We start from the raw sequence: 20,577 nt of genomic DNA, 5'->3' as shown, positions 1-20,577 counted from the left end.
CCCCCCCAGCCTCCATACTCGCCAATCTTCTGCAGGTCCCCTCCTCGCCCCGTGTACAGCGTCAGGCAGCCCTTGAAGACGGAGGCGTAGCTGTGGGGGCAGGGATGGGGGCTGTCAGTGGGGTGGGGGGATCCCACAGTTATAGGGTCATACAGGTATAGGGTCCCAATAGGTGTGGGGTATCATAGTTATGGGGTCCTATAGATAAAGGGAACCAATGGGTGCGGGGTCTCATAGTTATGGGGTCCTATAGATAAAGGGTCCCAATGGGTGCAGGGTCTCATAGTTATGGGGTCCTACAGGTATAGGGTCCCAATAGGTGCAGGGTCTCATAGTTATGGGGTCCTATAGATGAAGGGTCCCAATGGGTGCAGGGTTTCATAGTTATGGGGTCCTATAGATAAAGGGTCCCAATAGGTTCAGGGTCTCATAGTTATGGGGTCCTATAGATAAAGGGAACCAATAGGGTCTCATAGTTATGGGGTCCTATAGATAAAGGGAACCAATGGGTGTAGGGTCTCATAGTTATGGGGTCCTATAGATGAAGGGAACCAACAGGTACAGGGTTTCATAGTTATGGGGTCCTATAGAAAAAGGGTCCCAATAGGGTCTCATAGTTACGGGGTCCTATAGATAAAGGGAACCAATGGGTGCAGGGTCTCATAGTTATGGGGTCCTATAGATAAAGGGTCCCAATAGGGTTTCATAGTTATGGGGTCCTATAGATAAAGGGTCCCAATAGGGTTTCATAGTTATGGGGTCCTATAGATGAAGGGTCCCAATAGGGTTTCATAGTTACGGGGTCCTATAGATAAAGGGAACCAATGGGTTCAGGGTCTCATAGTTATGGGGTCCTATAGATGAAGGCTCCCAATAGGTGTGGGGTCTCATAGTTATGGGGTCCTATAGATAAAGGGTCCCAATAGGTGCAGGGTTTCATAGTTATGGGGTCCTATAGATAAAGGGTCCCAATAGGTTCAGGGTCTCATAGTTACGGGGTCCTATAGATGAAGGCTCCCAATAGGTGTGGGTTCCCCTATTTACGGGGTCCTACATCTATAGGGTGCTGTACCCCTTGGTGAGGCGGATGATGTCCCCGGGCTGGATGAGGTTCCCCACGTCGTCCCACACCGAGATGTTGATGCTGCCCGTCTTATCGGCCACTTTACACGTCCTCACCTCGTGTCCATCCTTTGTCTTTGTAACCCGGCCTTTAATATGGGGGGGGGGGAATAGGGTCAAGGCTGGGAGGGGGGTCCCAGGGGGGTCTTATGTCTCAGGGGGGGTTTAATGGGGGGGGAGGGGGCACCCACCCGTCTCCAGGACGATGAAGATGAGGTTGAGGTTCTTGAGCCCCGGTTTAATGTCCTTCACGAAGGTCTCGGTGCTCATGGTGCCGGGGGGGGGCACTGCGGGGATGGGCTGTTAATGGGGGGGGGGTGGGAACCGAACCGGTACGCGGGATATAAGGGATGGGGGGGGCTATGGGGGACAACGGATGTGGGGGCGGGGGATATGGAAATGGGGGGTTTGGGGCTATGAGGGCACCGGGATGGGGGTGGGGGGGGCACAGGGACCGGGACACCGAGCGAACCGAGTGTGGGTTTCGTGATGGTGACATTGGGACCGGAACATGACGGTGTTGGGGCGGGGGGGGGGTGAGGAGCACCGGGTTGGGGGCAGCACCGGGATCACACGCGGGGTGAACCGAGGACCGGGTCAGTTGTTGTGGCCGGGTTCGGTTCTGGTTTGGCGGTACCGGACCCACTCCGCCCCCCCCACACCCACCGCTAGGGGGCGCTCTCGCCCCGCCGCCCCGCGCGCCCCCCCCCCACCCGCTGACCTGCCGGAGCGCCGCGCCGCGGGCATTCCCGGAAGTGACCCGCCGCCGCTTCTCGCAGCCAATCAGCGTGCAGCGCGCTGCGAATATCCCAAGCCTTCAACCAATAGCAACGCCGTGTGGGCGGGACCAGCGCCTCTACTCTCATTCGAGAGCGACCATCGAGTTCCGCCTCCTCAGCGTCCAGAGCGGCCGCTTCCGGTAGGCGGGGGGAGGGCAGCTTCCGGGCGGGGGCGGGGGGCAGGAGGTGAGAGCGGGGCCGGTACCGGCGGGTGGTGGGGGGGGAACACGGAGCTCCAGGCGTTGAGAACCCGGCCCGGTCGCGGCCCTGCGGCCTCGTGGGGCCGCTCCCGGTGCCGTGGGCCTATGGGCTGACGGTGAGACGGGCAGCACAAAGGGCCGAAAGGCCGCGGGGAAAACGGGGGGGGGGATCGTAGGGACCCGGTGGGCTGCCCGGCACCGGGGGGGGGGGCAGCATTCCTCGGCTTCGGTTCCCGGTTGGGTTCCATCATTCCCGGTTGGGTTCCGTCGTTCCCGGTTCGGTTCCGTCATTCCCGGTTCTGTTCCCGGTTCGGTTCCATCATTCCCGGTTCCGTTCCATCATTCCCGGTTGGGTTCTGTCGTTCCCGGCCCGGTTCCGTCATTCCCGGTTCGGTTCTGTCGTTCCCGGCCCGGTTCCGTCATTCCCGGTTCGGTTCCCGGCCCGGTTCCATCATTCCCAGTTCGGTTCTGTCGTTCCCGGTTCGGTTCTGTCGGTTCTGTTCCCGGTTCGGTTCCGTATCCTTACGGATCTACAAGCAACGCCTGGATTTGTATCGAAACCGGCATTTAAAGGAGCCTATTTTTAACCTGATTGCATAACGTTGAGGCTTCACCCGGTGGCAGCCGGTAACACCGGGCCCGGTTGGGTTTCCTCTCTATCTAAAGGGGCTGTTTCGGTTTTACACGGTGTTTTAACCCTTCTTGCTTTATCTCCCATTCAGATCTCACAGGTCCCCGTTGGTTCCCGGCCCTTTGAAGATGGTTGAGCTGTAAGAGGAGGAAAAGGGGGAAAAGATGGGCCAGGGGGGGAACCTGGCTGCAAAGAGTGAGTCCAAGTCGGCGCTGCCTCAACGCTGCCCAGGGAGGAATTCTGCTGCGGGAGGTAAAGCAGCACAAAGCTTTTATTTACTAATATGAGAAGGGAAGGTTGGGCTGGTTTAACTTGGAGAATAGAAGGCTGCGGGGTGATCTCATTATGGCCATCTATTACCTAAAGGGAGTGAATAAACAGGATGGATATTAGCTATTTATGAGGCTAGGCAGTGATAGGACAAGGGGGGGATGGTTTTATAGTGAGATAAAGCAGGTTTAGGTTGGATTTATGAGGATGTTTTTCACCCAGAGGGTGGTGATGCATTAGAACAGGTTGCCTAAAGAGGCTGGGGATGCTCCAGCCCTGCAGGTATTCAAGGCCAGGCTGGATGTGGCTCTGGGCAGCTGGTTGGTGACCCTGCACATAGTGGATGAGCATCGTGGGGATCTTCTAAGCTCTATGTGTCCATCCATGTGCAAACTGGATGCCTATAAGGGTCCCTCATCTGCTCAGCCTCTGCCCTGGCAGATTGATGCTTGGAGATCTCAGTGCAGGGTAGAGATCTGGGCATGGCAGAGAACCCAGTTTAAGTCTGATGCTGTTAAAGAGCCTTCATTGTGAATTCATATCTATGGGGAAAGAGCAAAATGTTCCTTAAGTTTCCCAGAGTCGCCGCTTTCAAAGTCCTGCCAAACTGGATTACAGAACTGCCCCTGCTTGATTTCTGCATCCCCTGCTTTCAATCGGTGCTTTCGGAATGAGAAAAGCAGCTGCTGGAATTTCCAGTGCTCTCTCAAAAAAGCCAAATTCACTTCGATCCGTGGGGGGGGGAAAAGCTCTTTGTTAACCAAAAGCTGCAGGGAAAGCATCCCAAAAGCTGGCAGGGATTGCTGTAAGTTGAGCAGGGCTTTGCAAGGAGCTGGAGGTGGAAGTGGAGGAGTGGGGCAGCTTGGATCCCTCCTGCTTTACCCTGATCTGTCGGCTTGGTGCTGGGCCAACCGCTGCCTGTGTGGGCTCCTGGTGGTGGAAAACAGGAACCGCTGTTTGCTGGATGGGATCCTCGTTGTTCTGCTGCGTGGATGGGGTTGTTGAGCAGCTCTAAACTCAGCCCTGTGTATCCAAACGAAGGCGTGAAGCACTTTGGTTTCATTTCAGGCTTCCTGTCTCTTGGTTCCTTGGCACCATAGGAACAAGCTGGAATATAGAACGTGTGGTAGAGCTGCGTGGTTGTGTGGATTCTGCTTGGAGTCCCATCACTGTAAGCACTGTAAGCACAGCAGGGTTGCATTCCTGCCCTTGGCATTCCCAGGGAACCCTTTTGGCCCAGCCCTGGGGGCTGTAGCAGCGAGCTGTGCTGCATTCCTCAGCACTCTGGAGTTTGTAGAATGTGTCAGAGCTCAGTGTTGGTGCTGGAGAGCAGGCTGTGCTGGGTGGATGGGGCTCGAGCAGCCCTTGGAGCTCAGAGCTTGATGCTCAGCTCATGCCTGGGTTCCCAGAGGGGCAGGAAGGGTGGGAAAGGGACACTATAAGCTGCAGCAAGAAGGGCAAAGCTTCCAGCTGAGATCTCTATCTGGTTGTGCATCCATCCGTATGAAACTGAGGCACGTGGATGTGGGGTTTAGGAGCTGCTCTTTGGATGTGAATTGAGGGTCGGACAAGATGGAAAAGTCACGATAGGAAGAGCTGTTAGATTTGTGCTCATTTAATCCTTTTAATTAAATGTTAGTCATTATTTGCTGTGCTTTTTGCCCGTGGTCTCCTGAATCAAAGCAGCAGGTATTGAAACTTCATGTATGGCACTTGGTGGCATCTCTGTTAAGGGGTTGAAGGCTTTGGAGCAGCATCTCCATTGAGGGAAGCCCTTTGTGGGGGGGGTGACAGTGATTTTGGGGTACAACAGAGTGATTTGGGGCTGTGGACCCACACTTTGGGGGGTGACAGAGTGATTTAGGGGGGGTATTACAGAGTGATTTGGGGCTATGGGCCCCCACTGAACATACTCAACCCATTGGATTTCTGAGCACAGTTTGGGGAAGGAATGAATGACCATTGTTTAAAAGCAAGGCCGTGAGCTCAGCGGTGATGTTCAAGTGGGTGGTAACCCTGTGAAGGATTAGGAAGTGAGAACCAAGATGCTCGTTAGTGCTATAAATCCATCAAGCTTCAATTTGGTTGCGGCCGGCATCGGATCTGTGCAGGAATTCCTGGGAAAGCCACAGCACCGCATGGACTCACCCTGTGTGCTGGCAAACTGAATGCAAACACAACACGGGGTGATGCAAAGGGTGGGTCGGAGCTGTGCTGTGTGAGGTCCTGGGGCTGCCCCTCATGGCTCTGTGGGTCTGGAGGACCCAAATGTGGGGCAGGCAGGACATGCAGAAGGACATGAGGCTGCTCTGGGCTGTGCCATGTGCTTGGGTTCAGTGCTGCTCTTATGAATCTCCAGCACAGAGGGTCTGCCTCCTGCCTTGAGATGGGTTTCTAGGCACAGAATCCACTTCATGGGTTCTCATCTGAGAGCTGTGGTCCATCTGCTGCCAAACTGTGACTCCTTTAGACCCCCAGGTCCTATTTGTTTCCCTTTGGAAGCCCTCCAGCAACATCAACAAGGCGGCTTCGGAACCCTGCAGCCCCCAGGAGATGCTCTGTATTGACTCACAGCAGGGAACTGTGACAACAAAGCCTGGTGCCACAGAGCACACAGTGCCCCAGAACACACACAGTGCGAGCCCACATGAGGACCGCTGTGGTCCTGGCTCTGTGCTGGGCTCCAGCTGCTGCAGAACAGCCCTTCTTGCATCCACGTGTTGTTTTTCCTCCCTTTCCCCCCTCATCCCCTTTGCTTTCTGGTTCTAATCGTATTTCTTTTGGCTCACGAAGCTGATAAAAATCAGGAAGAGATTCTTAAGAGCACAGAACAGGTTTCTTTACGAGCTGTCCCAGCTGTGAACTGCCAGGCACTGATGCAGCCCCTCCTGGGGAGCCATGAGGACCTCCACCTTGGTGGGTGGGTGCTGAGGAGGCTCTTATCAGCCACACAATACCTCCATAGGGCCATCAGGTGTGAGTATATCTAGTGTCCTGCATGCAGCTCAGGCTGTGCCAGGGGGAGATTGGGTTTCCAGTTCTTAGCTCAGGCATCACAGATGCTTTCAACCCTCCTCTATTGCAATAGGAGCTGAGCAGTCCTCGCTGCAAAGCCCTGTAGATGATATCTGGCAGGAGGAAAAGCAGCTGGGCTGAGGCATGAGGGGAATCCTGAGGCTGTTGGGCTCACGCTGCTTCTGGGAGGGGGGGTTCTGGTGCTGTTTGGCAGCTGGCATGGCTGGGTGGCAGGGCTTGTGTTCAGCCCTCTGCCCCTCTCAATGCTGAGCAGGTGCCAGGCCTTTCCCTGCTGCTTGTTGGAGGGGTGGTGCTGCACATCAGAGGTTTGGAGGTGGATGGTGATGAAGGCAAAGCTGGTGCTGTGCCCCAAAGGAGCTTCTGGGCCCTTTGTGCATCATGTCTGCCCTTCCTGTGGGCTCTAACCCAACCTAAATATGCTGGAGGTGCTGGGATTTGCAGCATGAGCAGCTCCTAAAGAAGTGAGAAGGAAACAGGGGCCCCTTTCCCAGCTGAGGAGACGAGCACCTGTCCAAAGGTGAGGGGAGAAGCTGATGTGAGCTCTCCCAACATCCTCATGGTGTTATCTGCATTGCAAACTCCAACACAGGGACTTCCCCCACCCCTCCTCCATCAAAGCAGCCCTTTGTGCAGCCTCCTGGCACGGAGCTGAAGGTGTTGGTGAGCGGTGCTGGGGGGGCACAGCACCTGAAAACCCACCCCAGCCTTCAGGGCTGCCTTCAATCCCTGTGTGCTCTCTGCTGCCTTTCCATCCACCCTGCAAACAGAGCAGGGCTGTGCGAAAAGGGAAGAAAAACAGCAAGCAAGAGAAGTGCAACGGGATTCATAACAACGTGTGGGAGAGCAGGATGGAGGAGCAGCTCCCAGTGCACACACACACACACACAGGGTATCTCCCCACAGCTGCATGTTGCTGCTCTTGACCTGGTGTCTTTTTCTGTCCCCAGGGTTCTGGCATCGGTGATGAGCAATGGGGTATGATGTAACACGCTTTCAGGGGGATGTTGATGAAGATCTTATATGCCCCATTTGCAGCGGGGTCCTGGAGGAGCCGGTTCAGGTATGTTTCCAGTTGCAGAGTGGGGGGAGGCGATGGGCAGCAGGACATGAGGTGAGATCAGTGGGTTCCCAGCTTTCCTGGCAGCTGTGTGGGTAAGGAAGCAGCATTGGTGGCAGAAATCTGCAGTGAGAAGGAGCTCAGGTGCTGGATTTGGGGCTGTTCTGGGTTCTGCAAGGAGGAATGAAGGTGGACGGGGGTTTTCCATCTCCTTTTATTCCCCTTAACTCCATCCAGCCCTAAAGCTCCTTGTAGCTGCATACTGTGGCCATGCCCCCAAGGCAGAGGTGGGAAAAGCTGTGTTAAAACGTGTCCCTTGGTCACAGCTTTGTGCTCAGCTCACCCTCTCTGCTTCCCTGCACCCTCCTTGCTGTGGAGCTGCTGCTTGGCTTCATGCTGGAGCCCAACCCAGCTCCAAAGGTGCAGCACAGAGCTCAGGTGACCCACAGCCCTGATGGCAGCACGCTGCTCTGTGGGGCACACAGGGTTTGGCAGACATCCTTGGGCTCTTTGCTTTAGCAGCCCCCATAGGGTGCCAGCATGATGCTTCCTGAGTGGGGTTGGCATCAGCCTGAATCCTGTCCATTCTCTGCTCTTCAGGCTCCATATTCCCCCACCATTTAGCTGTAGCCACACTGAGCAGCTTCATGCCCAAATCCAGCCTCACTTGAAACTGAAACGTGACTTAAATCGGATGGAGCCAATCAGTTCCTTTACTTAACAACCTCTCAGATCACCAAAGCTGCTTCTCTTTGCCACCCCAGCTCCAAGTAACTCAACCCTTCTCTCCCTGCAGGCTCCTCACTGTGAACACGCCTTCTGCAATGCCTGCATCACCCAGTGGTTCTCCCAGCAGCAAACCTGCCCCGTGGACCGCAGCGTGGTGACGGTCGCCCACCTCCGCCCCGTGCCGCGCATTATGCGCAATATGCTTTCCAAGCTTCAGATCACCTGTGACAATGCTGTGTTTGGCTGCACGGCTGTAGTGCGACTGGACAACCTGATGTCTCACCTCAACGACTGCGAGCACAACCCCAAGCGCCCAGTGACCTGCGAGCAGGGATGCGGGTGAGCATGGATGACTTGGGGGCTGCAGGCTCCTCTATGCTCTATGTAAGGGCTATGGGGGCACTGGGGCTGATCTCTACACCCCTTTGCTATGGGGTACACAGCAGGGTTGTGAAGGCTGCAGTGCTGCTGAAGGGTTTTGTGTTAGAGCTGTTTCCTTTTCAGCTTGTATCACAACCTGTGGCTCTTCAGCTCGCTGCTGGGCTTTGGGTGTCAGCTGCTGAGAGCAGGTGCCTTCAGACATCATCCTAAAGCCATTCCAGCCTGGGATGAGCTGCAGTGTGAGCTCTGCTTCCTCCTGAACGTCACCCAGAGCCAGGAGCAGCGGGTGGCAGCTCTGGCCCTGGCAGCTGTGCAGTTAGTGCCAATACTCTGCCCACTCAGGTGCTGTAAACACCCAGCCAGGCAGCACTGCTGGCTCAGGCACCATCACATCTCCTGGGTCAGCTCTGTGGGCTGCCTAACCCTGTCTGCTTTAGGGGAGGAAAGACCCCGTGGTGGTTTATAGCCATCCCCTCTTAAACCTTTTTGGGGCTGCAGTGCTTCCTGGCCATCTCCTTGAGTCCACCAACACTGGGTTTTGTTCTGGAAATAGTTTATAACCTTAAACCAAGTGCTCTGCAGCTTTCCATAACGTGGGGTCCCCACCTTTTCACGTTGCTCCACAGCTTGGAAATGCCCAAAGACGAGCTGCCAAACCACAACTGCATCAAGCATTTAAGGTCAGTGGTGCAGCAGCAGCAGACCAGGATCGCTGAGCTGGAGAAGACCTCAGCAGAACACAAACATCAGCTGGCAGAGCAGGTAGGGTGGCAAATGGCATGAGAATGATGCTGGGATGTCCTGCTATGGTGCTGCTACTTGTCACAACCCCACTTTGTGTTCTTCCCCTCCTAGAAACGTGACATTCAGCTGCTGAAGGCCTACATGCGTGCTATCCGCAGCGTCAACCCCAACCTGCAGAACCTGGAGGAGACCATTGAGTACAACGAGATCCTGGAGTGAGTGTTGGGGGGGGGGACGCAGAGAGCTTTGAGAGGAGCTGTTGGAGAAGGAAATGCTTTGTGGTGCCTTGCTATCACAAAGCACGAGGCTGTTTGTGCTGGGGAGTGGCACACGAGAGGGTTGCACAATGGATCCTGACCTTTGTGATTCCTCCACCTGCGTCCTGTCCAGGGGCAGGAAGCTGCCACATTCCTTCCTCCTCATTAGAAAGGCAGGAGGAAGCTGAACCTGCTTCTTTTCCTTCTTTAGGAGGGAGTGGGGGGGCTCTGCTTAACAAAGGTGGGTTAGAACAGGGGGGTGAGGAGCTGGCGTTCCTTTAAGTGTTGGGTGGGCACTGACTCACCCCCCCATGTCTGTCCCCAGGTGGGTGAACTCCCTGCAACCCGCCCGTGTGACACGATGGGGTGGGATGATCTCCACGCCGGATGCTGTGCTGCAGGCCGTGATTAAACGCTCCCTGGTGGAAAGTGGCTGCCCCACATCCATCATCAACGAGCTGATTGAAAACGCCCACGAGAGGAACTGGCCTCAAGGCCTGGCCACGTTGGAAACCCGTCAGATGAACCGACGTTACTACGAGAATTACGTGGCCAAACGGATCCCAGGCAAACAGGCCGTGGTGGTGATGGCCTGTGAGAACCAGCACATGGGTGAGGACATGGTGCTGGAGCCGGGGCTGGTGATGATATTTGCACACGGAGTGGAGGAAATATAAATGGACGTTGGAAGAAGCGATGCTTTGTGCTGAGGAGGGGGCTGGGACCGAGGCCTGGGGTGGATGCTGCCAATGGCCGGGCTCTGCTCACAGCTGGATGAAACGATTCCATGTCCCCCCCCCTTCCCCCCAAGTCCCCCTTATAACCGCTGCATCCACCCCAGCCCACCCCCCATTTGCCCCCTGCAGCTCCATATCCCCACTTGGTGTCTTCAGAGGGGGCAGAGGAGGCACAGCTGCACCCCGGGTACTGCTGGGCTGCTGCCCCATGGACTTCCAGCCCCATGGACTTCCAGCCCCATGGGCTTCCAGCCCCACGGATGCTCACGCTGTGCCTGCAGCCCCCCCGGCTGCCTCCCTTGTGCTCTCTGCCCTATGCTGCCTGTGTCTGTCCCAGGGGGCCAGGCCTGGCCTCCCTCTCCCCATTTAACCCTAAAGGCAGAGCTGGGCATTTATGGGCGAGGGGGAGCCAATGAGGGGGGGGGGTGGGGGGAGCAGGGAGGGGGTCTGGCACCACCCTGGGGGGCAATAGGAGCCCCCTCTGCCCCACTGCTGTTCCTCTGCAGCCACTCGTGCTCGTGGTTCTGTATTATTTTGTACTACTCAGCCTTCCCCCACCCCTCCATTCTTACCCCCCCCCTCCATTCTCCTCCCCCCCCCTTTGATTTTGGAGTGCCACCGATGGCTTCATACCCCCCCTTACCCCCCCCCATTCACCCTATGGGACTTTAATTTATTCTCATTCGTTACGTTGGTTTTTTTTACGGTCCTCCCCCCCCCTTCCCCCTATTTTCCGCTGTCTGTACGATGCGGTTCCGGGTCTCCCCCCCCCTTGTTGGTGGGGGGGGGGGGGGGGGGGGCGTTCAGCGATCAATAAAAACGGCTGTTCTGGTTTCTGTAGCGAAGCTGTGGCTGCTCTAGGAGGGGTCGGGGGGGGGGTCACACTAAAAGGGGCCGAGCCTTTCTGAACTGCTCCGTGTTATACAGAGTCCCACATTAAAAAGGGACCCCCCCCCCATTAAAAGATAAAGCTCCGTCACGGACAGGATTCGAACCTGCGCAGGGAAACCCTATTGGATTTCGAGTCCAACGCCTTCACCTCTCGGCCACCGTGACTTCAGCGCCTCCCTCATCCGCGCTCCGCCTAGACCCGGCACACCGCCCCCATCCATCGGGTCCTCCGTGCCGCCAGGGGGCGCTGTGTTCACTCATCTCCATTCGGCCTGCAGGGGGCGCTGTGCACACTCACCCCTGTTCTGCCCGCAGGGGGCGCCGTCCTGCAGTACCCTTCATTACCGGCAGGGGGCGCCGTCCCGCAGTTCCCTTCATTACCGGCAGGGGGCGCCGTCCCGCAGTACCCTTCATTACCGGCAGGGGGCGCCGTCCTGCAGTACCCCTCGTTACCGGCAGGGGGCGCTGCGTCACGTCACGGCGGGGAGCGGCCCGGCCCGCTGGAAGATGGCGGTGCGGAAGAAGGACGGCGGCCCCAACGTCAAATATTACGAGGCCTCGGACACCGTCAGTCAATTCGACAACGTCCGCCTTTGGTTGGGCAAGAACTACAAGAAGGTACGGATCGTTCGGGATCCCTCATAGGCCTCACGGCTCCGCTTTACACGGAGCCAGGCCCGAGGCTGAGCCCCCTCCCGCAGTACATCCAGGCCGAGCCCCCCACCAACAAATCGCTGTCGAGTCTCGTGGTTCAACTGCTGCAGTTCCAGGAGGAAGTGTTCGGGAAGCACGTCAGCAACGCGCCGCTCACCAAACTGCCGGTGCGTGACTGGGCCGGGCGGACAAAGGGACCCGCAAACCCCGCAACCCCCCCCAGGGACACCCCAGGACCTGCACGACCCGGCCCCGTAATGCCCTGGGTTGGGGGGGACACATGGGACCCCCCCCCCTCCCTTTGGAGGGGTCTTTGTAAGACCCCCCCGGCCCCAAATGGCCCAGCTGGGGTGGAGGGGACACATGGGGACCCTCCCCCTTCCCAACCCCCCCACCCCCTTTGGAGGGGTCTTTGCAAGACCCGAGGCACCCCCGGACCCGCAAGGCCCGGCCCCGTAATGCCCTGGGTTGGGGGGGACACATGGGACCCTCCCCTTTCCCAACCCCCCCACCCCCTTTGGAGGGGTCTTCCCCACCCCCATCCCTTTGGGGAGGTCTTTGCGAGACCCCCCCGGTTCCAAATGGCCCAGCTGGGGGGGGGGGGGGACACATGGGGACCCCCCCCCTTCCCAACCCCCCCACCCCCTTTGGAGGGGTCTTTGCGAGACCCCCCCGGCCCCAAATGTGGGATGACACGTGGGGACCCTCCTCTTCCCCCCCCCCCTCCTTTAGGAGGGTCTTTGTGAGACCCCCCCGGACCCGCAGGGCCCGGCCCCGTAATGCCCTGGGTTGGGGGGGACACGTGGGACCCCCCCCCCCCTTTGGAGGGGTCTTTGTGAGACCCCCCCGGCCCTGCAATGCCTTGGTGTTGGGGGGGACACATAGGGACCCTCCTCTTCCCCACCCCCGTTCCTTTGGGGTTGTCTTTGCGAGACCCCCCTGGCCCCAAATGGCCCAGCTGGGTGGGGAGGACATAGGGACCCTCCCCCTTCCCACCCCCATCCCTTTGAGGGGGTCTCTGTGAGACCCCCCAGGCCCCAAATGTGGGATGACACATAGGGACCCTCCTCTTCCCCCCCCCCCCTCCTATAGGGGGGTCTTTGTGAGACCCCCCCGGTCCCATAATACCTTGGTGTTGGGGGAGATACATGGGACCCTCCCCTTCCCCCCCCCCCCCCCTATAGGGGGGTCTTTGTGAGACCCCCCCGGTCCCATAATACCTTGGTGTTGGGGGAGATACATGGGACCCTCCCCTTCCCCACCCCCCACCCCCTTTGGAGGGGTCTTCCCCACCCCCATCCCTTTGGGGAGGTCTTTACGAGACCCCCCCGGCCCCGCAATGCCTTGGTGTTGGGGGGGACACATGGGGACACCCCCCACCCCCCACCCCGTTTGGAGGGGTCTTTGCAAGACCCGAGACACCCCCGGACCCGCAATGCCCTGGGTTGGGGGGGACACATGGGAACCCACCCCCCCACCCCCCTTTGGGGAGGTCTTTGCGAGACCCCCCCGGCCCCAAATGGCCCAGCTGGGGGGGGGGCACATGGGGACCCTCCCCTTTCCCAACCCCCCAACCCCCTTTGGAGGGGTCTTTGAAAGACCTGAGACACCCCCGGACCCGCACGGCCCGGCCCCGTAATGCCCTGGGTTGGGGGGGACACATGGGACCCTCCCCCTTCCCAACCCCCCACCCCCTTTGGAAGGGTCTTTGCGAGACCCCCCCGGCCCTTGGTGTGGGGGAACACATGGGGACCCACCCCCCCACCCCCCTTTGGGGAGGTCTTTGCGAGACCCCTCCAGCCCCAAATGGCCCAGCTGGGGGGGACACACATAGGGACCCTCTTCTTCCCCCCCCCCCCTCCTTTAGGGGGGTCTTTGTGAGACCCCCCCGGTCCTGCAATGCCTTGGTGGGGGGGGGACACATGGGACCCTCCCCCTTCCCACCCCCCACCCCCTTTGGAGGGGTCTTTGCGAGAGCCCCCCAGGCCCCACACGGCCCAGCTGGGAGGGATGGACACATGGGGACCCTCCTCTTCCCCACTCCCATCCCTTTGGGGGGCTCTTTGGGGCTGGGGTTGGGCGGGGGGGTTGTTGGGGTGGTCGCCCCCATGGCATGGAGCAGGGACAGCAATGGGGACAATAGGGAGAAGGGATGAGTCCCAGTGCTGCCCGCTGTGGGGCATTGCCTGCTATGTATGGGGTATTGCCTGCTGTGGGGCACTGCCCGCTGTGGGGTATTGCCCGCTGTGGGGCAGCCCCCCCCCCGAGTCCTCCCATCCCCTTTTCCAGATCAAATGCTTCCTGGATTTCAAGGCGGGGGGAGCCCTGTGCCACATCTTGGCGGCTGCTTATAAGTTCAAGAGCGACCAAGGATGGTGAGCGGCATCATAGGGAGGATGGGATGGAATTAAGGGTGGTGGTGGGGTTGGGAGGGGGGAGGCAGAGATTTGTCTGCTCTATGGGGCACAATGGGGGCGGTTACAGCCCTGGGTTGGGCAGTGTGTTGGCTGCCCATCTGTGGGTCACAGCCCCATACACAGATCCCTGTTGGGGTGTCCCCCCACCCCCCTTTAATGGGTAAAATGGGGCTGAGTGATGAGGAGACCTGAGCTGTGGCTTTCATGAGAGTCGCTCTTTTCTTCCAATAAGGCGGCGTTTCGATTTCCAGAATCCCTCGCGGATGGATCGCAACGTGGAGATGTTTATGACCATCGAGAAATCCCTGGTGCAGGTGGGAGCTGCTTCCCTCCCCTCCTCCCCACCTCCTCTATTTGTTCCCAGCTCTGTTTAATCCTTTGCTTTCCTTCCCCAGAACAACTGCCTGTCCCGGCCCAACATCTTCCTGCACCAGGAGATTGAGCCCAAGCTGCTGAGTAAACTGAAGGACATTATTAAGAGGCACCAGGTGGCTTTTTGTATTGGGGGATATTGGGTCCCATTCAATGCTTCCTGCTGGTGCTCAGCCCTTTATCTCATCCCAGGGCACTGTGACTGAGGATAAGAGCAACGCATCCCATGTTGTCTGCCCCGTCCCTGGGAACTTGGAGGAAGGTGGGTGCAATGCAAGAGGTGCAGCTCCTTAAGGAGAAACACCCTGCATGGGGGCAGTGCTGGGGGTCAGGGCTGTGCATAGGGCTGCTCCATCAGTGGGGTGAAGCACCGTCCCCTCTTTAATTCCCTTGTGTAGAGGAGTGGGTCCGGCCGGTCATGAAGCGAGACAAGCAGGTTCTGCTGCATTGGGGCTACTACCCTGACAGGTGAGGGGTTGTGGGGGTCACTGCTCTGATTTGGGGTGAAGGGATAAAGGTTGGAGCTGAGGGATCTGCTCATCTCTGTGCTTCCAGTTATGATACGTGGATCCCAGCCAGTGAGATTGAGGCCTCTGTGGAGGATGCCCCAACACCAGAGAAGCCCCGGAAGGTGATGAGGACCCTCAGCCCCCTCCCCTTGCCCATCATTGGTGTCCCTGACTTCCCTCCTTCCCTTCATGCAGGTCCATGCCAAGTGGATCCTGGACACCGACACCTTCAATGAGTGGATGAACGAGGAGGACTATGAGGTGTCTGATGAGAAGAGCCCCGTCGCTCGCAGGAAGAAGATCTCAGCCAAGACCCTGACAGATGAGGTAGGGGGGGGAGGTCTCCCCGGGGGGGGGGGGTCCTCTGTCCCATAGGTGCAGCTTGGAACCTGTGCCCCATAACCCACCCCCCCTGTGGCCCCTATAGGTGAACAGCCCTGACTCAGACCGGCGGGACAAGAAGGGAGGCAACTACAAGAAGAGGAAGCGTTCGCCGTCACCTTCACCCACCCCAGAGGCCAAGAAGAAGAACGCAAAGAAGGGGTGAGTGGGGTGGGGGGGTCACAAGAGGGGGCTGCAGGGTTGGAGCTGCTCAATGCTATGGGAGCCCAGCTGTGCTGACACTCAGGAGCTCTGCTCTTTTCAGACCTGCCACCCCCTACAACAAATCCAAGCGTGGGCACCGTGAGGAGGAGCAGGAGGACCTGACCAAGGACATGGATGAACCCTCACCTGTACCCAACGTGGAGGAGGTCACCCTGCCCAAAACAGGTGGGGGTTGGCAGCCCCCCATGGGGTCACCCCATCCCCACTCAGTGCTCATTGTCTTCTTGCTCTATTGCAGTCAACACCAAGAAGGACTCAGAGTCTGCACCTGTTAAAGGAGGCACCATGACGGACCTGGGTGAGCTGAGCTGCTGTGGGCCGGGTGCTGCTGGTGCTCCCTGGTGCTAAACTGCCCCCTCTGTGCTCTTTTCCAGATGAGCAGGAGGATGAGAGCATGGAGACAGCTGGCAAGGTGAGGCAGCAGGGCTAAGCCAACCCCCCCCTTTGTCATTTCTCCTCCCTGTCCCTCCAAGGCCCCTTTTCCCATCCTGGAAGCCACTGCGGGGTGTCCGTTTGTTCTTTCCTTGTCTCTTTCTGGGGATGAAAAGGTCCCTCTCTGCCCTTTATGGTGATGCTCCAGCTCATTGTGTGGGGCTGTGAGTGCCCAGATCCCACAGCAGACCTTCATTGTCTGGATGATCCAAATCAAGCTGTGATTCCCTGGTGCTCACTGATGGTGCAGAGCAGCACTCACAGCCCCTTCCCCACCTCAACCCCCCCCTCATGTCACTGCTGTCCCACAGGACGAGGAGGAGAACGGCACCGGGAGCAAAGGGGAGCAGGCCAAGAACCCCGACCTGCACGAGGACAACGTGACGGAGCAGACCCACCACATCATCATCCCCAGCTACGCCGCCTGGTTCGACTACAACAGGTACAGAGCTCATAACGCTGCAGCTGCACCCCCCCAGCACAGCACTGTGGGACCCCCCTCAACCTTCCCTATCTCACAGCGTCCACGCCATCGAGCGCCGAGCTCTGCCCGAGTTCTTCAACGGCAAGAACAAATCCAAGACCCCCGAGATGTGAGGCTGAGCCCCCCCCCCATCTCCATCCCTCCCTCTGCCCCTTGGCCACTCTTGACAGCCTCTTTTTGCCTCAGCTACTTGGCCTACCGTAACTTCATGATCGATACGTACCGCCTGAACCCCCAGGAGTATCTCACCTCCACCGCCTGCCGCCGCAACCTGGCGGGCGACGTCTGTGCCATCATGAGGTGGGTTCACCCCCCTGGCAGCACAGCACCAAGCAGACCCCCCTTCTCTAACCCCATCCCCTCCATCTCTGCAGGGTTCACGCCTTCCTGGAGCAATGGGGTCTCATCAACTACCAGGTGGATGCTGAGAGCCGGCCCACCCCCATGGGCCCCCCTCCCACCTCCCATTTCCACGTCTTGGCCGATACCCCGTCCGGTTTGGTGCCTCTGCAACCCAAGACCCCACAGGTGGGTGCACGTTGGGGGGGGTCTCATTGCGTCCGCATCCCGTCCGCCTTCCCTGTGGGTGCTGGGGGGGGGGCTGAGCACAGCTTTGTCTGTGCCTCAGGGCCGGCAGAGCGATGGCGACGCCAAGACGGGCCGCAAGAGCAAAGAGATTGAAGACCTGGTCAGCGAGTCGGTGAAAGGGAAACCGGAGCTGGTAGGCGGCTACGTGGGGTGCGCCCCCCGCCGCTGGCCGAGGAAGGCTCCTTCCCTCTTCCCCCTCGCGCCCCGCATGCCGCCCTGCATGGGGAGCAGGGACGCGGGGGGGACACCACGACGAGCTGGGGGCACGATGGGGTCTATGGGACAGAATGGATGGGCTGAGGGGGGAAGAATGGGGGTAGATGCGGCATAATCATGGGCTGTGTTCCCCCCAACCCCGAGCTATATCCACAATGTCTGTTCTCCTTCCAGCAGCAAACCTCGGCCTCGCAGCAGATGCTGAACTTCCCCGACAAGAGCAAAGAGAAGCCGGCCGACATGCAGAACTTTGGGCTGCGCACCGACATGTACACCAAGAAGAACATCCCCTCCAAAGTGAGTGCCAACCCCCCCACAGTGACCCCCCCTGCACCCCACCGTGCCGCTCACCCCTCTCTTCCCCACTGCAGAGCAAAGCTGCAGCCAGTGCAACAAGGGAATGGACGGAGCAGGAGACGCTGCTGCTGCTGGAGGTGAGCTGGGAGCTATGGGGGGGGACGACGGGGGTGATAGTGACCACCCAGCCCCACTGAACACCCCCCCAACCCACCCCCAGGCCCTGGAGATGTACAAGGATGATTGGAACAAGGTGTCGGAGCACGTTGGCAGCCGCACACAGGACGAATGCATCCTGCATTTCCTGCGTCTGCCCATTGAGGATCCCTACCTGGAGGACTCGGAGGCGTCGCTGGGGCCCTTGGCTTATCAGCCCATTCCCTTCAGCCAGTCTGGGAACCCTGTCATGAGCACCGTCGCCTTCTTGGCCTCCGTCGTCGACCCCCGTGTTGCCTCTGCTGCTGCTAAATCAGCGCTGGGTAAGGGGAGCCTGGGGGGAGGCATAACATGGGGGGCAATGGGTGTGAAGGGGGCCTCAAGGGATGTGAATGGGTGCTCAGGGCCTTGGGGTGAGGGGGGGGAGCTGCACCTATGGCTGTTGGGGCCAATGTGGGGCTGGTTGGGGGGGCTGCTCCTCTTTGCTCCCCCCCCAAGTGGCTGACAGAGTGCTGCCCCACATATAGAGGAGTTCTCCAAGATGAAGGAGGAGGTGCCCACGGCGCTGGTGGAAGCTCACGTCCGTAAGGTGGAGGAGGCTGCCAAGGTGACGGGCAAAGCTGACCCTGCATTCGGGCTGGAGAGCAGCGGCATCGCCGGTACCGCCTCGGAGGAGCCGGAACGGATCGGTACCGGGGGTTTGGGGGGGGGTCTGCAGTGAGGTGGAGGGGGTAGAGGGGTGTGGGGGGTCACCTCGTGGTTCTTTCTGTCCCAGAGGAGGGCGGTGCGGAGGAGACGCGCACGGAGACGACACCGGTGGAGGAGAAAAAGGAGGTGAAGGTAGCGGGGGTGGGGGGGGGGCAGCAGGAGGACTCACATGGGGACAAACCACCTCTGGAACCCCCCCAGGAGCCTCGTGATGGTGCTGCTGAGGAGGAGGTGAAGGAGAAAGTGGGGGACGTGGCCAAGAAAGAGGAGGAGAAGAGCAAAGAGCCCGAGGGGGAGAAGGAGGCGGAGAAGGGCGACAGCGACAGCACGGGTAAGTGGGGTCTGGATGGGGGTGTACCCTATGGCTGCCCCCCATTGACCACCCCATTGCCCCCCCCCAACGCAGGGGAGCTGGAGAAGGAGAAGGAGGCAAAAGAGACGCAGGAGGAGACCCCAAAGGAGCCAGCAGAGCCCGAGGCTGAACGCAAAGCCAAAGTGGAGCGGGACATCGGGGAAGGGAACCTCTCCACCGCTGCTGCTGCTGCGCTGGCGGCTGCTGCTGTGAAGGCCAAGGTGGGGGTCAGGGGGTGGGAGGGGGGGGCTGGGAGGTGTGGGGGGGTGCAGGGCAGGCTGTGATCTCCTATTACATCCCATCCCATCCCTGCAGCACCTGGCGGCCGTGGAGGAGCGTAAGATCAAATCTCTGGTGGCGCTGCTGGTGGAGACGCAGATGAAGAAACTGGAGATCAAACTGCGGCACTTCGAGGAGCTGGAGACCATCATGGATCGCGAGCGGGAGGCGGTGAGGGATGGGGGGGGATATTGGGGACCATAAGGGGGGTCTGAGCCACGCTGTGCCCCCCTGCTGACCCTACACCCCCCTTTTCCAGCTGGAATACCAGCGGCAGCAGCTGCTTGCAGACCGCCAGGCCTTCCATATGGAGCAGCTGAAGTACGCAGAGATGCGCGCCCGCCAGCAGCACTTCCAGCACCTGCAGCAACAGCAGCAGCAGCAGCCCCCCCCGCTGCCCCCCGGCGCTCAGCCCCTGCCCGCTGCTGGAACCCCCCTGGCCCCCGCCGCCCACCCGCTGGCAGCGCCGCCCACCCCCGCCATGGTGGCCCCCGCTGAGCCGGGGGGGCAGCTGATGCCTGGGGTGCCCCCCCCGCAGCCCCCACCACCACCAGGAGCACCGCAACCCGGCCCGGCCATCCCACACGGTGAGTGAGGGGCTCTGGGGGGGGGGGTTGGTGTAGGGTGGGTGGTGGGCCTGGCTATTGGGGGGCTCAGGGTGGGCATGGCATGGGGTTGAGTGCTGATGGTGCCATCCATATGAGGGGCTCAAGGGTGGGGGGCACAGCAGGGGGCTCAGTGTTGATGCTGCCATTCATTTGGGGGGGGGCACAGCAGTGGGCTCAGTGTTGATGCTGCCATCTATAATGGTGGGGGCTTGGGGGGGCACAGCACAGGGATTCCCATCCATTTTGGACCTGGGGGGGGCACAGCAGCGGGCTCAGTGCTGATGCTGCCATCTATATGGGGGGGGGCACAGCAGGGGCTCAGTGCTGATGCTGCCATCTATTTGGGGGGGGGGTGGCACAGCAGTGGGCTCAGTGCTGATGCCATCCATTGGGGTTGGGGGGTGCATAGCGCAGGAATGAACTCAGTGCTGATGCTGCCAACCATACTGGGGGAGGCACAACCATCTTTTTCTTTGGGGGGGGGGGCTCAGTGCCAACGCTGCCATCTATAGAGATGGGAGGCAGAACGTTCAGTGCTGATGCTCCCATCCACCTGGGTTGGGGGGGGCTCAATGTGGGGGCACATCAAGCATCATGATGCTGCCCCCCCCCCCCATATATCACAACTCCTCTCTCCCACAGCCCCGGTGCCGTTCCCCGGGCAGCAGCCGCCGTCTCAGAACCTGGGGGGGAACCTGGGTGGCAGCGGCCACCCCTCCATGCCCGGTAATGCGCCCACGGCTCTGCCCTTCGCACCGCCTCCATCCGCCATCCCATTGAGCATGGCTAACCCCCTCGCCGACTCCATCGCCACCACTTTCCCCGCTAACCCGCCCGCCCTCCCGCTGCATGGGGCCCTGGCCAGCAGCATGCCGCCCGGGGGGCTGCCCCCCCCCCCTCCTCACCCACCCGGCCTGGCCTTGCCGTTGTTGGGGGGGGGGGGCTCGCCCGCCGCACACAGCCCAGCCATCGTGGCCGCAGTGCAGGGGAGCCTCCTTCCCACCCCAGGTCTGCTTGCAGGTGAGATATGAGGGCCTGGGGGAGGTGGGTTAGGATTGGGGGGGG

The 20,577-nt window shown here is 59.7% G+C and overlaps 3 protein-coding genes and 1 non-coding gene across 11 annotated transcripts; 2 read left to right on the top strand and 2 right to left on the bottom strand.

Annotated features, from left to right (window-relative positions):
* Positions 1-5: 5 nt before the first annotated feature.
* On the bottom strand, positions 6-1,967 carry NABP2 (nucleic acid binding protein 2; the record flags this gene model as incomplete). Its single annotated transcript, XM_015886880.1, has 4 exons — positions 1,844-1,967; positions 1,314-1,409; positions 1,073-1,211; positions 6-90 (listed from the first exon to the last, which is right to left on the bottom strand). Coding segments are annotated over exons 2-4 (303 nt in total), but the record flags the coding sequence as incomplete, so codon positions are not given.
* A 92-nt stretch (positions 1,968-2,059) lies between these two features.
* On the top strand, positions 2,060-10,296 carry RNF41 (ring finger protein 41). 3 transcript variants are annotated; one of them, XM_015886904.2, is made up of 7 exons: positions 2,060-2,087; positions 2,824-2,984; positions 6,986-7,098; positions 7,892-8,163; positions 8,832-8,967; positions 9,061-9,164; positions 9,532-10,296. In XM_015886904.2, the coding sequence occupies exons 3-7, from the start codon at positions 7,009-7,011 to the stop codon at positions 9,881-9,883; spliced, it is 954 nt and encodes a 317-aa protein (XP_015742390.1). In that variant the 5' UTR covers positions 2,060-2,087; positions 2,824-2,984; positions 6,986-7,008; the 3' UTR covers positions 9,884-10,296. The 3 variants fall into 3 exon arrangements, with proteins under 3 accessions (XP_015742390.1, XP_015742393.1, XP_015742389.1); XM_015886907.2 differs by lacking the exon at positions 2,060-2,087 and adding an exon at positions 2,382-2,728; XM_015886903.2 differs by lacking the exon at positions 2,060-2,087 and having other exon boundaries at positions 2,382-2,984.
* Positions 10,297-10,917: 621 nt separating this feature from the next.
* Positions 10,918-10,999, bottom strand: TRNAS-CGA. The gene has a single exon. It is a non-coding gene; the product is annotated as a tRNA-Ser (tRNA).
* A 298-nt stretch (positions 11,000-11,297) lies between these two features.
* On the top strand, positions 11,298-20,570 carry SMARCC2 (SWI/SNF related, matrix associated, actin dependent regulator of chromatin subfamily c member 2). 6 transcript variants are annotated; one of them, XM_015886898.2, is made up of 28 exons: positions 11,298-11,452; positions 11,536-11,655; positions 13,778-13,863; positions 14,138-14,219; positions 14,301-14,393; positions 14,470-14,539; positions 14,676-14,745; positions 14,833-14,908; positions 14,982-15,113; positions 15,214-15,329; positions 15,433-15,557; positions 15,631-15,690; positions 15,767-15,804; positions 16,136-16,266; positions 16,346-16,417; positions 16,495-16,608; positions 16,683-16,836; positions 16,937-17,029; positions 17,290-17,409; positions 17,484-17,546; positions 17,630-17,888; positions 18,093-18,254; positions 18,341-18,405; positions 18,475-18,604; positions 18,680-18,846; positions 18,941-19,075; positions 19,164-19,491; positions 20,155-20,570. In XM_015886898.2, the coding sequence occupies exons 1-28, from the start codon at positions 11,342-11,344 to the stop codon at positions 20,541-20,543; spliced, it is 3,561 nt and encodes a 1,186-aa protein (XP_015742384.1). In that variant the 5' UTR covers positions 11,298-11,341; the 3' UTR covers positions 20,544-20,570. The 6 variants fall into 6 exon arrangements, with proteins under 6 accessions (XP_015742384.1, XP_015742385.1, XP_015742383.1 ...); XM_015886899.2 differs by having other exon boundaries at positions 17,287-17,409; positions 18,341-18,399; XM_015886897.2 differs by having other exon boundaries at positions 17,287-17,409.
* The last annotated feature ends 7 nt before the right edge of the window (positions 20,571-20,577 follow it).

Source organism: Coturnix japonica, linkage group LGE22C19W28_E50C23 (genome assembly GCF_001577835.2).
Source record: "Coturnix japonica isolate 7356 linkage group LGE22C19W28_E50C23, Coturnix japonica 2.1, whole genome shotgun sequence".
NCBI classification, from domain to species: Eukaryota; Metazoa; Chordata; class Aves; order Galliformes; family Phasianidae; genus Coturnix; species Coturnix japonica.
This window is presented reverse-complemented; position numbering and strand designations above follow the sequence as displayed.

What these genes read in the sequence shown, in the direction of transcription:
- SMARCC2 (XM_015886897.2), top strand. Translation starts at nt 11,342, where the DNA reads ATGGCGGTGCGGAAGAAGGACGGCGGCCCCAACGTCAAATATTACGAG. An exon ending in TGCAACCCAAGACCCCACAG is followed by an intron (nt 16,837 to 16,936) that starts GTGGGTGCACGT and finishes TCTGTGCCTCAG; the next exon opens with GGCCGGCAGAGCGATGGCGA. An exon ending in TGAAAGGGAAACCGGAGCTG is followed by an intron (nt 17,030 to 17,286) that starts GTAGGCGGCTAC and finishes TTCTCCTTCCAG; the next exon opens with CAGCAAACCTCGGCCTCGCA.
- RNF41 (XM_015886904.2), top strand. Translation starts at nt 7,009, where the DNA reads ATGGGGTATGATGTAACACGCTTTCAGGGGGATGTTGATGAAGATCTT. An exon ending in ACCTGCGAGCAGGGATGCGG is followed by an intron (nt 8,164 to 8,831) that starts GTGAGCATGGAT and finishes GTTGCTCCACAG; the next exon opens with CTTGGAAATGCCCAAAGACG. An exon ending in AACATCAGCTGGCAGAGCAG is followed by an intron (nt 8,968 to 9,060) that starts GTAGGGTGGCAA and finishes TTCCCCTCCTAG; the next exon opens with AAACGTGACATTCAGCTGCT.